At 57.4% G+C, this 17,642-nt stretch overlaps 2 protein-coding genes across 5 annotated transcripts in view; one reads left to right on the forward strand and one right to left on the reverse strand.

Moving 5' to 3' along the window:
• Positions 1-6,871, forward strand: part of UVSSA (UV stimulated scaffold protein A) — a 31,365-nt gene extending 24,494 nt beyond the window's left edge. For all 4 annotated transcript variants that reach the window (XM_032632431.1, XM_032632433.1, XM_032632432.1 and 1 more), the window contains one exon: positions 306-6,871. In XM_032632431.1, coding sequence (XP_032488322.1) covers positions 306-399 — 94 coding nt within the window. In that variant the 3' untranslated portion in view covers positions 400-6,871. The remainder of the gene's footprint in view (positions 1-305) is intronic.
• Positions 6,872-13,034: 6,163 nt separating this feature from the next.
• Positions 13,035-16,608, reverse strand: NKX1-1 (NK1 homeobox 1). Its single transcript, XM_032633687.1, has 2 exons — positions 16,167-16,608; positions 13,035-13,894 (listed from the first exon to the last, which is right to left on the reverse strand). Exons 1-2 carry the CDS (start codon positions 16,606-16,608, stop codon positions 13,035-13,037), a joined length of 1,302 nt encoding a protein of 433 aa, XP_032489578.1.
• Between the last annotated feature and the right edge of the window lie 1,034 nt (positions 16,609-17,642).

Genomic DNA, 17,642 nt, shown 5'->3' on the forward strand with positions numbered 1-17,642 from the left:
TCTGGGGTGCACCCTGGTGCTGGCAGAATTGGGGATCCTGGGAGCGGCCTTCAGGGCTCAGGGAGCGACGGGAGAGGTGCCAGGACGTGGCCAAGGCCACGTTCGGGGGCAGAGCCACTCACTGTGGTGTCTGGCTCTGGACGGGGAAGCTCTAGCTATTTCCGAGCTGTGTCTGTCGCCCGTCCGTAGGGAGCGGACGGGCAGTCGGCCCAGGACCCATGGCTGAACCCAGCCAGGCTGCAGTGAGCAGCCCGGAGCCCTGGCCGGTGCCTCCCTGATCACGTCTCGCTATGCTTTCCCTGCAGGGCCGCTGTGCAGAGGGTGGTCACAGCCATGAACCAGATGGACCGGAAGAAGCATGAGAAGTTTGCAAACCAGTTTAACTACGCGCTGAATTAGAGCGCCAGGCCGGGTCCACTCTGATCGTCAGCTCCTCTTCTGCTGATGAGCTAGGTTGGGAAGGCAGACCCGGGTCTGGGCTATAACAACAGCCACAATTATAGTGTGTATTTAACGTGAAGAAATGGTGCACTTTCTGCTTAAAGTGCCCCAGAGGTGTAGGCTCTCCCCTGCTTCGGGGGACCACGGCCACCGCTTATGGGTCTGACTGCCTAGTAGCCCAGGGTGAACTCGGGTAACCGTGTCCACAGGTGGGTGTCTTGTACAGCCTGTGCCCTTTGTGGTGTGATTCAGGGTCGCTCAACGTCCAAGACGAGTGTGCAGCCTCCAGCCCTGGCCCCCAGCCTTCTCCGCCTCGGAGGAAAACCCACATTTCACGTTGACACGAAGGGGAGCCAGCTGTTTGCTCTCGGCGTTTCCAGCTCATAGGCCTGCTGGTGGTGGTTCCACGTCAGAATGCAGGGAACTACCTCACTCTTGGTTCTTCTAAAATCAACTTTATTGAGACATAACTCACGTACTGTGACGTTCATGCCTTTAAAGCGTACAGTTCGCTGACGTTAAATACACTCACAGCGTTGTACGGCCTCCACCACTGTCTACTTCCAGAACTTTTCATCACCCTAAAAGAAACCCTGCTCCCCCAGCCCCGGCCGCCTCTGGTCTCCTGTTTCTGGATTTGCCTTTGCTGGACGTTTCATGTGAATGGAGTCATAGCAGCCTGTGGCCCTTTGTGTCTGGCTGCCTTCACTTAGCACAGAGTTTTCTAGGTTCTTCCCTGCTGGGGCCTCTGTCCGTGCTTCGCTCCTTTTTATGACCGGATAACTCAGCACTGCATGAACATACTGCACTTTGTCGATCGTTCATTGTGGACATTCGGGCTGTCTGCGCTTCGGGGTTATTATACATGATGTTGCTATGACGTTTGTGTACAAGTTTTTGTGTGGGCGTATATCTTCATTCCTTTTGGGTTTATACCTAGAAGTGGAATGGCTGGGTCACGTGGTAACTCTGTGTTTAACTTATTGATTGGATTGCCAAAACATTTTCCAAAGCCGCTGCACCGTTTTCTGTCCCCACCAGCAGTGTATTAGGGTTCTCGTTTCTCCGTGTTCTTGCCAACATTTGCTTTTATCAGTCTTTTTAATTTTAGCCATCTTGGTGTGGAGTGGCGTATCATTGTGGTTTGATTTGACTAAGGATATTGAACATCTTTTCATGTACTTATTGGCCATTTGTATATTTTCTTTGGTGAAACATCTAGATCCTTTGCCCATTTTAAATTGAATTGTTGTTTCCAGTTGTAAGAGTAATATATATATTCTGGATACTAGATCCTTATATGATTTGCAAATATTTTCTCCCATTCTGTGTTTTCACTTTCTTGATGGTATTCCTTGAAACACAAAAATTATGAATTTTGATGATACCCAATATATCTATTTTTCCTTTTGTAACTTGTGATTTTGGTGTCATATCCAAGCAGCTATTGCTTACTGTAAGGTCATGAATATATACTCTTATGTTTTCTTCTAAGAGTTTTAAGATGTAGCTGTTCATTTTAGGTCTTTGGTCCATTTTGAGTTAATTTTTGTCTGTGCTTCATTCATGTGGCTATTCAGTTGTCTCGGCATCATTTGTCGAAAAGATGATTCTTTCTTCCGTTGAATTGTGTGCACTTTTCTTGATCATCAGTTGACAATAAATGTGTGAATTTATTTCTGGACTCTCACTTCTATTCCCTTGACCTATATATCCTATGCTACTGCTACAATGCCTTGATTAACGTAGCTTTGTGGTAAGTTTCGAAATCCTCCAACTTTGTTCTTTTTAAACATTGTTTTGGCCATTCTGGGCCTTTTGCATTTCCAAACAAATTTTTGAGCCACCTCATGTGTCTGTCACTCTTGCTAAAAATAAAGAGTAATGGAATCTCCAAAATGAATGAATGATTGAATGAATGAATGAATTTGTGCCACCAAAAAAAAAAGGCATCTGAGATTTTAGGGATTGTGTCGACCCTAGAGATCACTTTGGAAAGTATAGCTGACCTTTGAAAACCACGGGTTTGAACTCCACAGGTCCACTTACACAAGGACTTTTTCAGCAGTAAACACTGCAGGGCCACGTGAGCCATGGCTGGTTGACTCCTTGGAGGAGAACCACAGGCGCAGGGGCTGATGGTGCGGTTACACGTGGATCTTTGACTGCGTGGAGGGTAGGCTCGGTAGGCTCGCCTAAACCCTGAGGTGTTCAAGGGCCACCTGTAATGTCATTTTAATCTTAAATTTTCTAATTAGTGAACTTAGAATATCTTTTCATTTGTTTAGGTTTTCTTTATATTTTCTCCGTGTTTTGTAGTTTTCAGTGTACAAGTTTTGCATTTATTTTGTTAAATTTATTCTTAAATGTTTGATTCTGTTTGATGTCATTGTAAATGCAGCTGTCCTCTGAATTTCATTTTTGGATTGTTCATTGCTAATGCGTAGAAATACAACTACTTTTTTTATGTTGGTCTTATATCCTGAAACCTTGATGAACTCACTTATTAGTTCTAATAGTTGTATGTGTGTGTAGATTTCTTAGGATTTTCTATACACACTATCATGTCATCTGCAAGAGAAAGTTGGATTTCTTTCTTTGCAATTTGGATTTCTTTTATTTCTTTGTCTTGCCTGGGTGCTCTGGCTAGAGCCTCAGTACAGTGCCAGATAGAACTGGAGAGAGCAGACATCCTCGTCTTGTCCCTGATCTGAGAGGAAAAGCTTTCAGTCTTTTACCATCGAATGTAATGGTAGCTGGTTTTTTTGTAGATGGCCTTGTATCAGGTTGAGGAAGTTTCCTTATGTTCTTAGTTTGTTGAGTGTTTTTGTCGTGAAGGGAGTTGAGTTTTTGTCAAATGCACTTTCTACATCTATTGAAATGATCGTGTGGTTTTGGTCCTTTATTCTTTTCGTATGGTGTGTTACATTGTTTTTCATATGTTGAACCACACTTGCACTCATGGGATAAATCCCACGTGGTCAGTTTCAGTAGTCTGTATATTTCTAGGAATTTGTCCATTTCATCTAGGTTATTTGTTATCGTTTGTTGAGGTAACAGTTGTTCATAGCATTACTTTATAGTCATTTTTATTTCTGTAAGGTTGATAGTAATGTCTCTTCCATCATTCCTGATTTTAGAAATCGGAGTCTTCTCTCATTAATTTTCTTGGTTAGTCTAGCTAGAGGGTTATCAGTTTTACTGATCTATTCAAAGTTGTTTTTCTCTATTATTTTTCATTTTTTACTTAATTTCCACTCTAATGTTTATTATTTCCATTGGGTTGCTTTGTGTTTAGTAGTTTTCATTCTTTTTCTAGTTTCTTAAGTGGAAGTTTAGCTTACTGACTTGAGACCTGTCTTCTTCGTAACGTAGGTGTTCACAGGTATGGATTTCCATCTAAGCGCTGCTTTAGCTTCATCCCGTACGTTTTGGTATGTGTGTGTCCATCTTTATCTCAAAAGTATTTACTAACTTCTCTTGTGATTTCTTACTTTACCCACTGTTTATTTAGGAGTTGGTCCTTTAATTTCCACATCCTTGTGTATTTCCCAAATTTCCTTCTGTTATTTGATTTCTCATGTCATTCTGTGTAGCCAAAGAGCATGTTTTGTGTGATTTCAGTTCTTTAAAATTTGAGACTTAAGATCTATCCTGGAGAGTGTTTTATGTGCAGCTGAGAAGATGAGTACTCCGCTGTTGATGGGCGTTCTGTAGAGTCTGTCAGGTCTGTAGCTGGTTTATAGTGTTGTTTAAGTCTTCTTTTCCTTATTGATCTTTACCCCAGCAGTTAAATCCGTTATTGAAAGTGGGGTATTGAAATCTCCAACTGTTATTGTTTAATTATCTATTTCTCCCCTCTCTGTCAGTTTTTGCTTTGTGTATTTTAGGGCTCTGTTAAGTGCATATATGTTTATACTTCTTATTTCTTCCCGATGGGTTGACCCTTTACAGCACAGCCTTCTCTATCTCTAGCACCAAACAGTTTTTGCCTTAAGGTCTCTCTTGTATGATGTTAGCGTAGCTTCTGGTTGTTTGCATGGTATATCCTTTTCCAGCCTTTCACTTTCATTATATCTCTGAATCTAAAGTCTTATGGACAGCATATATTTGATCATGTTTTTATATCTGTTCTACCACGTCTCTGCTGCTTGAGTGGAGCGTTTAATCTACTTACCTTTAATGTAATTGCTGATAAGGTAAGATTTATGTCTGCCATTTTTCTGTTTTTCTACATATCTTTTTAAATCTTTCTTCCTCTGTTACCTTTTTTTCTTGTGTGTTAAATGGCTGTTTAATTCCCTTGTAATACTTCAATTCCCTTGTGTCTCTACCACTGTTTTTTTAAGTAATTTTTTTCAGTGGTTGCTTTGAGGATGACGATGAACAACTTAATACAATCTAGTTTGGATTAATAACAACTTAATTTCAGTAATGTACAAAAACTGCTCCATTAGAGCTCTGTTTCCTTCCAGCTCTTTTCTGCTGTTTTTGTCATACAGACTGCATCTTAATAGATTGTAAGCCCATCGACATAGTTTTGTAATTATTGCTTTATGTAGTTGTCTTTTACATCAGATAGGAAAAGAAAAGGTTTACAAACATAAGCACATTTATACTGTCTTTTATCTGGCTCTGTAGTTCCCTTTCCCAGTGCCCTAATTTCTCTTTGAGGATTTGACTCGTATCTTTCACTTCAACCTGAAGCACTCCCTTCAGTGTCTCTTGTAGGGCAGGTCTGCTAGCAGTGAAGTCTCTTCATTTTTGTCTCTCTGGGAATGTCTTCATTTCTCCTTCATTTTGAGGAATAGTTTTGCTGGATGTAGAATTCTTGGTTTAACAGTATTTTTCTTGCAACACTTTTTTTTTTTTTTTTTGGTGGTACGCGGGCCTCTCACTGTTGTGGCCTCTCCCGTTGCGGAGCACAGGCTCCGGACGCGCAGGCTCAGCGGCCATGGCTCACGGGCCCAGCCGCTCCGCGGCATGTGGGATCCTCCCGGACCGGGGCACGAACCCGTGTCCCCTGCATCAGCAGGCGGACTCTCGACCACTGCGCCACCAGGGAAGCCCTCTTGCAACACTTTGCGTGTGTCATCCCACAGCCTCGTGGGCTGCAGGGTTTCTGGAGAGAAGCTAGCTGTTAGTCTTTGGAAAGAAGCCTTGAACACGAGTTGGGTTTTTAATTGCTACTTTCAAGATGCTCTGTTTGTCTTTATGCTCTGACTGTTTTAACCACGAAGTGTCTAGTTAAGGTCTCTCTGTGTGTGTCCTACTTGGAATTTGTTGAGCTTCTTGGTTGTAGAGATTGTTTCTCATCAAACTTGGCCACTGCTTCTCCTGAGATTCTTTCTGTCCCGTTCCCTCTCTCCTCTCCGAGGACTCCCATCATGTATACACACTTGGTTGATGGTATCCATTGGCCTCTGAGGCCTGTTCATTTTTCTTCGTTCTTTTTACTGTGTCTCAGACTGGACCTGTTGACTTACCTTCAAGGCAGCTTAGTGATTAGCTAATGACTGGACAGAGATTTCCTTAAATGCTTTGATCCAGTGCGTCTGGTGGTTTTCCGACTAGCTGTCTGTATGTGTGTCTGTGTTGGGCACACCTTCAGCGCTCTGCCAGCCAGTTGCTGACTCTGCCTTGGCTCTCACTTGATGAATGTTTTGGTCTTTGCTCCATGAGAAAGTAGCGTGTTATAGTTTTAATTGACGTTTCTCTTAGGAGTGAGAGCAAGCATTTTTCATAATGTTAAAGCATTCATTGTTTATCCTTTTCTGTGAATTGTATTCCATACCCTTTGCCCATTTTTCTGTTAGCTTATTGGTTTCTTATTAAACTGTGGGAGCTCTTTATTCAGTAACGAGCTGTACATGGTGAGTCACAAATGTTTCCTCATTTTATCTCTGACTTTGCTTATGTTGTTTTTGCCATGTAGATTTTTTATGCAGACGAATTTAACCAACCTTTCATGGCTTCTGCTTTTGTATTCCTTCCCCACTCAAAGATTGTATTAAAAAATTCTTCCATCTTTTCTTCTAGTACTTTTATAGGTTGCATTTTCATGTTTAAGTCACTGATCTACTTAACATTTATTTTGATATAAAATATGGCTCTGGAAATTCAGTTTTTTATTTTAAATACCCATCCAGGTGTCCCAACACTAGTAATGAATTCATTTGTTTTTGCAAATTTAAAATCCTGCCTTTATCGCTTACTGAAGTCCGTACGTACCGTGTTCTATTTCTGAACTTTGTTCTAGCTCACCAGCTCGTCTGCCTATTTATATATCATCACACTGTTTTACTTACTGTGCCTTGGTAGTACATGCCTATGTCAAAGACCTCTTATGTTTCTGTTCTCTGTTGTATAACTTCAGGTGAAGTTACATAACTAGTGTTTCTATAAAATTTAATTCATGACTGATTGGTGACTGGGGCTCTTTGCATCGTATCTTTTAATGAATCGCCATGAGTGTTCATTAAGACAAACCCACAGGTCCATGTGTTTCTGGCTGGCGGGAGCAGCAGTGGGAGCTGGGCTGGCCCTTTGGCCAGTGGGGCCTAGTGGACTGTACCTCAGGGAGCAGGCTCCACCACTCTGAGCCCAGGGCCCCCAAGAAGTGACTTGGTGCTGAGGGGGTCCTGGGTGGGTCCCACTTTCCTCAGAGGCCCCAGCGGAAGCAGAGGAAGCTGCACCCCCTCCCTTGGTGCCCTCAGTGCCCCCCCCTTCCCACCTGTCTTGTCACGTGCTTCTTGGGACCCCATGAGTCAGGGAGGGGCAGGGGGGCCTGGGACAGCCTGGGCAGTAGGTGGGTTTGGAGCCAGCAGGGGAAGGCTACACCCCGAGTGCCTTGAGGAGCCCACCTGCATGTGGGAGAGCGGCACTCCAGTGAGGACCTGGCAAGCAAGAGTGGGACTGCCTGGGGGGGTGGGGTCCCAGGGCCTCTCAAGGCTGTGTAGCAAGGGGGTGTCAGTGCTGGCGTTTGGGCTAGGCAGGTTCTCGTCAGGAGGGCGGGAGCAGTGAGTGGGGAGTCCCTGTCAGCGCGGGTGGTGTGGGGCAGTGCAGGCAGGGCTGGTGGGAGCGGGTCCTCATGTGGCGCTGAGGGCTCTGGCTCCAGCCTGGGACCACGGGGGCTGCTGTGGGGTGCGGGGTGGGATGGTGCTGTGCCCTGGTCCAAGGCAGACTGGCTGGGCCGGCCCAGGGAGTGGCAGAGGGACGGCAGGAGGGAGGACTGGCAGGGCTGTTACAGCGGCAGTCAGAGCTGGCTGCACAGAATGGAAAACTCTTGAGTAACAGTGGCTTGTGAACACAGGCTTTAAATGTGCTTCTGTCCTAAGGTGGTGCCCAGGCTGGGGAGGAGGCCGCACGGAGCCATTGGCCCCCATCCCTTCCCAGTGTCAGAGTACAGGGCCTGCATCCCCAAGGCTACCTCTTGGCCCAAGGTGGCTGCTGGAGCTCCAGCCATCACTGGGTCTGCAGAAGGGGGGCAGGGGTGTGTGCCTTGGGCTCAGCCATTTCCTGTGAGGAGCCTCCCTGGGAACCCCTCCAGCAACATACACCCTGCTCATGCCAACTTGGCCAAACCTAGTCACACGGCATTGTCCAGCTGCCCAGAAAGCAGGAAAAGTTGGCTTTATTCTGGGGATGGGCGCCCAGCTGCCATCAGCTGTGTCCTCGCAAGAGGGAGAACCTGTCAGTGCCCAGCAGGGGCTTCTCCAAAGGGGGCCACCACACGGCTGTCTGGTATGGGGTGGGACATGGCACCTGGAACTGTGGCCTGCCTACAGGGGATGTGGCCGTGGAAGGGATGGGACTTCCCCCCGCCACCCCGTGGACCTGTGTGCCTCAGCTCTGCACCCTCCCCTTGAGTGACAGTCCCTGCGTCCCTGAGAATGACCTGTTTGATTCCTCCCCACCGCCTCCCTGCTACTACTACCCTGCCTGCCGCCCGGTGCCCCGAGTTGTCTGCCCAGCCTTGCCCTTCCCCATGGAAACACCACACCCTCCAGGAAACCGCACATAGCTGGGCAAGGTCCCTCAGCTGAGTGACACTTCAGTGGCCCAGGATGGAGACCTGGGTGCCACCCTGGGATGGGGGACATAGTAGGTCACGCTGGCTGACCTGGAGCAAGGGGTGGGAAGGGGGGAGGGGCACAGGAGGCTGAGTGATGGGCCAGCACCACTGGCCTGGGGAGGGCTGGGGGGCCTGGAGAGGGGGCCATGGGAGAGCTGCTGTGTGGAGGGGGGACGGAGTGGGAGTTCAGTGGGTCCTGGGAGGCGAGTGAGGTGCGGCTGGGGGCACGTCTGAGATGGGGCAGAGCTGGGTTTGGCCCCTGGGGCTCATCCTTGCCTCTGCAGGACAGGGGTGGGCGCAATGGGTCCCCCCGAGCTTTGAGAAGGAATCGGCAGCGTCCGCGGCAGGAAGGAGCAGCAGCAGACCTGGCAAGGGCGCAGGATGGGCTGTGGGCGGGCAAGAGGGTGGTGTGGTGGGCGGGGGAAGGGAAGGCAGGCAGACAGCTCTTTTGGTAACTTGGGCTCTGAAAGGAGGCCACACTGCAGGCAGCCGGAAGAAGCAATCCCGGGTCGGGTGGCGGCACTGGAGTGTATTTGGACTCCAGTACAGCCCGGCAAGGAGGGGTGGAGGTCCTGGGGCTGTGCCAGTCGTCATGGCACTGACACCAAAGTGGGACCGTGGGGGGGACAGGAATGAGGTGCCAGCGGGGCCACCATTGAAAGGGGAGGGGAGGGCTGCGGCAGGACGGGCAGGTGGCATGAGCCTGCCGTGGGGGTGGGGCGGTGGGCACTGGGGATCCTGAGCGGGGAAGTGAGCACAGTGGGCCAGGGGCACGCCGCAGTCCAGGTGTGTCCCCTGAGGGTTTGGCCGTGACTGGGTAAGGCCGAGGGTCCCCAACACGCCCAAACGGAACAAAGCTGGTTAAAGTTAAGTGGGACAGGCAGGCAGGGAAACGGGTGCAGCTGCTAGGGTGCTCTGCAAGGGTGGCAGGTCTGTTAGCAGCCCCTGCAACCCCTCCCCTTTTTAACAGGAACGAGAGCGCATCCGCTAGAAAAACTACATTTCCCAAACTCCCTTGGCTAGGAGTGGTCATGTGACCAAGTTCTGGCCAGTGAGATGTGAGCAGCTGTTACATGGGCTTCTGGAAATCACCTTAAAAGGAGGCAGTTGTGCCCCTCTTTTCTCTTCCTGTTTGCTGCCTAGAACGTGGATGTGATGGCTGGAGCCTCACCCTCTATATGGGTCCATGAGGATGAGGGCCCAGCCCAGCCACGATGAGGCAGTGGAGAGTTGGACAGAGCTGGCTCTCCAAGGACCCTGGGAAGGTGTCCTAGCTGCCCAGGGCTGCCAAAGGCCAGCATTCCCTCACACAAGAGAAAATAAACAATCTCCTTTCAACTTCTGTTCATTCAGTTTTTCTCTTTCATGCAACCAAAGCCTAACACACAGCAAGGGACCACAGCCAGCCAGCTGTGGGCTGGGCACAAGGAGGGGAGGAAGGTGGGGCTCAACAGTCCCTGGGCAGGAGACTGGGGGGCAGTGTGGGGAGGGGAGCCCCCCAGGGAGGGCCCTGGGTGCCTGTGCTTGTCCGGGCTCATGCCTGCAGGGGCTGTGTCTTACTTGCTCCTTCCACGTGATGGAAACTACTTGAGTACCATTCTGGGATTGGGGGTGGATGCTGTCTGGGGTCAGGGCTGGTCGTAGGGGCTGGCGGAGGGCCTTCCCAGAGTACATGAAGATCCTGGGGGCTGTGCCAGTTCTCATGGCACTGACAACAAAGTGGGACCATGGTGGGGACAGGGATCAGGTACCAGCAGGGCCACCACTCCCCTCCGCTTCCAGCTCAGGAACCCCAAGCTGAGAACTGGGCAGGCAGGGGCCCCCCATAGCCTGTTGGGAGCAAGGGTGGTAGGGCCAGCTGGAGGGTCCCCGGGGAAGCAGCCAGAGGAGCCTGCACCCCCAAGTTCCCCAGGTCCGCGGCGGGTTCTGAGCACCTGATGGGAGAGGGAGCGGGGGTGCTGGGGTGGGAGCTGGGCCTGTTGGCACCTCCAGGAGGGGCAAGGGCACCTAGGCCGGGGCCAGGGCCTGTTTCTTCCCATGTGACCATGTGCAGATACCCACAGCTCGGATGCCACTCGAGTGTGGGGAGGCTCAGGTGGGCCGACACAGGGCCCAGCACATGGTAGGCATGCACCAAAGAGAGACTGGAGGGGCCCAGGGAAGTGACAGGGAGCCGTCCCTGTGCCCGCAGCAGGGCCCGCACAGGTGCTCAGAGCAGCCCAGTGTATGCCTAGCGCGTGGGCCAATCATGGCTGTGGTATCCGCTCAGGGCTGAGTCTGCGAGCCCGGAGGTGGAGCCGGGCAGGTGGTGGTGGGGGGCGTTGATTCCCTGCCTCCTGGCTTCCAACGGCCCCCTGCACCGGTGTCCTGAGCCACGGGGGACTGATGTTGAAGGGTCCAGCGGTGTGGCCGCCTTGTTTCTGGGTGACCTTGGTGAGTGAGGGCAGGATGTGGGATGGGGAGAGGAAGGAGGCTGGAGCTGTCGAGTCTCGAGTCTGAAACTCCCTCCCTCCTCCTCCCCTCCTGCCCCACCGTGGACAACGCTGCAGGACCAAGCCTCGTGGAGGGTCGGGGGCACTGCCCTTCCCTGACCTCTCCCTCTGTTCCAGCAGGTTCCGGCCCAGCAAGGTGAGCTTAGGGGAGGCAGGGGACCCCTGAGGGACAGGTGTCCGGCTCCTGCAAGGTCCTGATGGTTTTGCCCTCCTCTGGCCTCTCCCCCCAGCTCCTGGAAGTGGAGGCTGTGGCTTCTTGCTTGGCAGCCCCTGGCATCCTGTTTGGGCTAAGTGCACAGTAATGCCGATGATTTGAGGCCGAGAGCCCTCTGGAACCTTCTGGAGCCTTCTGGGGCTCGCTCCTCTGTCAGCTGTCTACACCATGGAGGCCCAGGCCTCAGGGGTGTCCTCACCCTTCTGCACCCCGGCCGGTTAGATTCAGGGACAGTCCGGCTGCCCGCAGGTTGGGTGGAGGATTCGGATGGCGGCTATAACCACCAGCTGCGAGAATACTGCGAGAATTTCAGCAGCGCCGAGCTGACGGGGAGGGCAGAGGCGGAGTGGTGCATGGGGCGGGGGCTCGGGTCTGAGGCAGGTGAGCAGCCGCCTGCGGGAGGCCAGAGGCCCAGGCGGCGGGGGCTGCAGCAGTGGGCAGGGCGGTCCCAGCTGCCTCCGCCCCTCCCCGCCGCGCGGTGGTCGGGGGCTGCTCCTCCCCCACCCTTTGCCCACAGGTGATGGAGAGGACAACGTGGGGCGCCCTCTCGTAGGTGAAGGCGGTGCGTGCGCGCCGCGGCTTCCCGGACTTGGGCCTGGACGGCGGTGGCTGTCACTCACCCGCCGCAGGGTCGTCCTTCTCCCCAGCCCTAGCCTCAGCCCCAGCCCTGCCCACGGTGGTGGGTGATGGGCTGAACAGCGCAGGGAAGAGTCTGAGAGCTTGCTAGTCGCACATGGAGAGGGATGTCCCCTCTGCGGGCGCAGGGCTCGGCCGCGGAGCAGCCAGGGGGCGGGGCAGGCGCACGGCTTCACCGCGCTGGCGTCCAGCGACCATGGACACCCACCTTGAGTGCCGGCGGGGCTGCGGCGGGGACCCCCTCACCGCGCGGCAGTGCCCGCGTCCCCGAGCCTCGGCTCTCGACTCGAGTCGGCCACCCGGCCCAGGCGCCGCCGCCTCTCGCCTCCCCTCTCTGCCCAGGGCTCCAGGAGCCCGCGTGGGGACCGCGCCCAGAGCCGGGCTGCAGGCTGTTGGAGGAGAGGTGGCCGCGCCGGACTCCCGCGGGCCGGGCTCAGGCGCCGTTGGGCAGGTTGCTCCATCCCGGCCAGCCCCAGCTTTCCTCCACTGGGAAGCGGCGGGAGGCCCCTCCTCCTCGGGCCGGCCTGGTGCTCAGGGAAGGCCGCGCGGATGCGCATTTGGGGCGGGGGCAGGGTCGGCGCCCGGCGCGAGCGCTGCCCCCAGGCGCTACCGCGCGGGCACCTTCCCGCTGGGCTTCCCTCACCCCCGAGCGCCCCGAGCGGAGGAGGGGGGAGGGGAAGGGAAGGAGCGCGGACACGGGACTCCCGGACCGGAGCCTCAGCGCACACAGCACCGAGGCCGCGCGCCTGTTCCCAAGCGCGTGGGGGGACCCGGGCGACGCAGGATGGGCAAGCTTGGCCACGGGACGCCGGGCGCCGGGTCGAGCACCCCGGAGCGCCTCGGTCGCGCCGAAGTCCCCACCGAAGGGCGGCGAGGAGGACGGGGCGCGGGCGACGCGGGAGCCTGAGGGACTTGGGCGCGGCCTCCTGCGGTTTATTGATTGAGTAGAGTTCGGCAAAGTGCTTCCCAGAGGGCCGACCTCGGGCCCAACGCGCGCGGACAGTCGTTTATAAATTTAAAACTCTTTTGTAGCAATCGGCTATATACAGAGTCAGCGACCGCAGCCTTACAAAAGGGCCGACCGGCGGTCGCCCTCGGGTCCTGGGCGCGGCCTCAGGGGCGCTAGGGCCGCGTGGGGCTGCCCGGCCCGGCGTCCCGTTCTGATCCGAGGCCGTGCTCAGAGGTGCGGCGCGTAGAAGGCGGGCGCGCCGTAGGTCTGCGAGCCCAGCACGAAGGGCGACAGCACCGCCGGGCTCGACAGAAAGGGCAGCTGTGCGGCGCACACCAGGCCGCCGGGGCCGTGCGCCGGGTACCCGGCCGGGCCGTGCATGGCGATCGGCGCGCCCATGGGCGGCGACGGGCTGAGCGGGCTGAGGCCACCGGGCAGCCCCGCACCCGGCCCGGAACCCGGCCCCGGTCCCCCTCCGCCGCCGGTCGGCGCGCTGGTATCGGCGCCCGGGTTCTGCTTCTTCCACTTGGTGCGGCGGTTCTGGAACCAGATCTTCACCTGCGTCTCGGTGAGGCTCAGCGACAGCGCCAGGTTGAGGCGCTCGCACACCGACAGGTAGCGCGTCGCCTTGAACTTGTTCTCCAGCGCCACGAGCTGCTCGTAGGTGAAGGCGGTGCGCGCGCGCCGCGGCTTCCCGGACTTGGAGTCGGAGCCCGTGCGCTTCCGCTTGGGCTTCGTCGCCGTCGCCGCGCCCTGCGGGGTCGTCCCCGCGTCCCCGGGCGCCGCCGAGGCTCCCGGCGGGCCCGGGGCTCCGGGCGAGTTCCCACGGGGGCCGGGGACAGCGGCCTCATCGACAGCGCCTGGGGGCGCCTCGGCCTCGCCCTGGCAGCCCGACCCGCGGGCCCCGAGGCCGCTGCCGCCTCCCCGCGCCTCAGCGCCGCGCGCCGCCCCCGCCTCGGGCGCCTCATCCTCGTCCTCGTCCTCGTCGTCGGGCGCCTCGTCCCCGCTGTCCGCGCTCGGGCTGCGGCCACCGCCGCTGCTGTAGCCGTTGGCCTCGGCCTCGTCCGCCTTGCAGGGGTCGCCGGCGTCTGCGGGCGGGGACGGGGCGGGGAGGGAGGACAGCACAGTTAGGACCCGGCGCCCTCCCTTCCGCTCGCTCGCCCCTCCGGCGCCCTGCTCCCCTTAACGAATCCCTTTTCCTGTTTCCGTTGCTTCTCTTCTTGCCTCCCTTTCCCCTTAGCGCATTCGTTTCCCTGCCCTCTCCCCTCCTTTTCTTCTCACCCTCCCGCGCTTTCTCTCTCCGTCCCCTGTGCATTCCTTCTCTCCAGAGGCCCCCCTTCCCGCCATCTCCCGAGCCCTGCGCCTTTGCCCCAGCCGGGCAGGACGGGGCCGCAGAGCTTACGGCAGAGGGAAAGATCCCATCGATCCATGGGGCAGATACAAACTTAATTAAACTCATTTTGCGTAATGTACAAACTAGTTAACGGCCATTTAATTTATTTCAGCGTACATTACCCTCCAATTACCACAAGGCTCCAACAGAGCCAGCCAATTACTGGGCATTTAAGAGTGGGCCGGGCCAGAGTCCTGGGGTAAGGTTGGAGCCCGCTGCAAGGAGGCGATTTCCGGGGACCAAAAAAGTTGCCCTGGATCCATCCCTACCTCAAGACTTGGGGCCCTGGAACTTGGCCACCCTTGGCCCCTCGGCTGAGACCCCAGCAGGTCCAGGCTGGTCCCGACCAGGGACCAGTGGGCAGTGGGGGTCTACAGCAGTGCTGAGACCAGCCGGGATGGGAGTCCCCACTAGGTCAAGTCTGAGCAGCAGCTCCGGATCCTCCAAGCAGAGGCCCGCGCGGTGGCCGCAATGTGAATCTCAGAAATTTGGAAGAAAGCATCTGTCCCGGTCAGGGCCCGGCAGGGGTGGCGGGGAGGGAGGGGAGGGGTGGCGGGGAGGGGAGGGGAGGGGTGGCGGGGAGGGGAGGGAGGGCGTTTCTATGCAGCCCCTGCTCCCACAGGTGGTCATACAACCAGGAGAGAAGCCAGGGCAAGCGCCCAACACCATGCCGCCCCGTCGGGCACCAGGCCCCGAACAGGTTGGCATGGAGAACTGGAGAATAAAGGACAAATTCAGTCCGATTCCTCCAGGGTGACCACGGGCTGCGTGGAGGCCGGCAGGGCAGATATCCTGGCCCCCACCCATACCCCTTAGCAGGAGGAGAGACTGTCCCCCAGGTGACCCTGACAGCTCCTGCTCTGTCCAGGGGTGGGCTAAGGAGGGACCCTGACCCAGCTCCCTCCCTAAACTACCAAGAAACTGGGCCTTCCGACTGGGATGTCTTCCCCATTTGATGGAGGCTCCAGGTGGAAACTCCCAGAACCCTGGCCAGGCCGAAAGCCTGAGGGGCTCCCCTCCAGCCTTCCCGAGATTGTTCCTCTTTCATCTCCGCCCAACCGGGAGGAAGCCCAGTGCAGGTGCTGGGAGGCCCCTCGCCTGAAAAGGCCCACCCGAGCAAGGCCCACCCGAGCCCTGCCGGCCCTGCGCACCTCTCCCCGCGGGGCAGAGGGCCCGGGAAGTTGGAGGGAGGAAGGGCCGGCGGAGGGGGGCACCAAAAGCAATCAGGAGCCGGTCGAATGCAATTCTCGATCAATAGCGGCCCCTAATAAGTGTAATAGGTTTTAATCGAGTAATTATCCGAATTTTGACCCTATAATTTAGATGTTCGGGGGGAGTTTGCAAGGTGCTTGAAAGAGATATGCATGCAGCCGTAATGGGATATCGACCAGGCCGGGGTTGCGGGCCGCCCCATTACCGGCCGCTTTCCGCCGCTAAGCACATTTCCCCTTAACTGTAATCGAAGGGATTTAATTGTTTTTCCAGAGATAACCAGCGTTTTGTCACAATTAGTCTGATTTGTCCAAAAAAAAAAAAAAAAAGAGACAGAGAGAGACAGAAAAAAAAAAAAAGGAAATAAAAGAATGGAGGGAGGGACGTCTCCGGAGGCTGCGGTGGGAGTGGGGAGGTCACGGGCTAGCCGCCGCGCACGACTCCCCCTCCTCTGCCACCTACTGCCCTCCAATACCGGGCGTGCGCGGTGGCCAAACCTGGGCCGGCCATGCAGTTCGTAGCCCTGGGCCCAGCCTGGGGGAGGCATCTCGGGAGGCACCGGGCGGTGCGGGCCCTGGAGTCCGGGTCGGACGCAGGCGGTGGGAGGGCTGGTGCGGGCCCCGCGCGCTGCGAACTTTCCACCGAGCCTTGGCACCGGGCCGGTCAGGTTCGCCGAGGGGTCCCGGGAGCGCAAACGCGTAGACGCGGCCCGTCCCTCTACCCCCGCGACCCGGCACCGGCCGTGCCCTACTCACGCGGCGGCTCAGCTCCGGTACCGGCTCCAGCTCCTCCGGCGGCGGCGAGGGCACGGCGCTCCAGCTCCTCTGAGCGCGGCGGGCGTCCCGGGGCGGCGGGGGCCGGGGCGCACGCCGCGGGCGCCACGGGGCCCAGCAGCACACAGCGGCGTCTTCTGCTGTTGAACTTGTTGGGGTCCAGGATGTCCAGCACCGAGAAGGAGGTGGGGCGCGGCGGCGGGCCGGGCCGGGCCGCCCCAGCCCCCTCGGGCGCCGCGGGCACCGTGTCGCTGGCGGCGAGCGGCGGGGCTCCGGCCCGCGGGAAGGCGGGCAGCTCAGCACGCCCGTCCATGGCGTCCCGGGCGGCGGCGGGCGCGGGCGGTGCGGGCCCCGGACCGGGCCCGGGCGGCGGCGGCGGCAGCGCGGGGCCGTCCCCGGTAGCCGCCGGGCCGCTCGCGCTCATGCCGGCCTCCCGCCGCTCCGGCCGCTCGGGCCCCTCCGGCTACTGGGCTCCCATCCCCGGCGGCCCGGGCGCCGCCGCACGGTCTCGCACCGGCGGCCGCGGCCGCGGCTCGGCTCGCTCCCCGTGCCGCCCCGCGCTCGCCCGGTGCTGCCTGGCGCCGCCGCCGCCGCCACCGCCGCCGCCTCAGGCGCCCGCCGCGCCCGGCCCGCTCATTTATGGCGGCCCCGCCGGCGGCGCCCACGCGCCCACTCGCCGCACACACGTGCGCCCGCAGGCGGCCGCGGGCTCCGCCGCCCTCGTTAGCGCGCGCGCCTAATTGGCTGCGAACGGTCCCGGGCGGAGGAGGCGGGTCCCGCGCGGGACACACAGACTGCGCCCCGGGCCCGACCGACAGACCCACAGCCCGGAGTCGGAGTGCGCTCCACGAGCGACTGTCGCGGTTCGCGGCGTGCCGCTGCGCCTCCGCTGGTCCGGAAACGGCGCGCCGGCCTCCTGGGCGGAGGGGGAGGGGACAGCCCCGGCTTTTAAATAATTGCGGGATCCGTCTGCGGAGGGGCCGCGGAGGCCCCCGGGCGCGCCTCAAGAGTTGGATGGGGCATCCCGGCGGCCGGCCGGCCTTACTCCCCGCTCCCGGCGCTCGGGGCCCTGGCGCCCTGGCGGCTCCCGAGGCTTCGGTGCCCCTCGGCGGCTGGGGCGAGGAGTGGGGTCCTCGCGGGCCGACTCCCGGGGTCTTCGCCGCGTCGTCAGCCCCCTCCCAGGCGTTCCGTGGACCTCGGTCGCGCCTCTCTCCGTCGCTCCGCTCGAGGTCTCCTCTCGTGTCTCGGGGTCTCCCTCGCTCAGGGTCTCCGGCCCTCTGTCCCCTCCCGCCCCTGCCCCCTTCGCGTCGTCAAATTAGGGCCCAGCCTCGAGTCCCCGCCGGGGGCGGGGCCGGCGGCCCCCAGGGTTGCTCATTAGACGTGGAATCGAAAATGGGGACGGCTGGAGGGTCCTCCCGCTCCCGCCCCCGCCCCCCCAAAACGAGGACCGAAAAAATC

Source organism: Phocoena sinus, chromosome 5 (genome assembly GCF_008692025.1).
Source record: "Phocoena sinus isolate mPhoSin1 chromosome 5, mPhoSin1.pri, whole genome shotgun sequence".
Lineage (NCBI taxonomy): Eukaryota > Metazoa > Chordata > Mammalia > Artiodactyla > Phocoenidae > Phocoena > Phocoena sinus.

Coding starts and splice junctions, on each gene's coding strand:
- NKX1-1 (XM_032633687.1), bottom strand. CDS start 16,608: ATGAGCGCGAGCGGCCCGGCGGCTACCGGGGACGGCCCCGCGCTGCCG. Junction 13,895..16,166: donor TACCGGAGCTGAGCCGCCGC/GTGAGTAGGGCA, acceptor CCCCGCCCGCAG/ACGCCGGCGACCCCTGCAAG.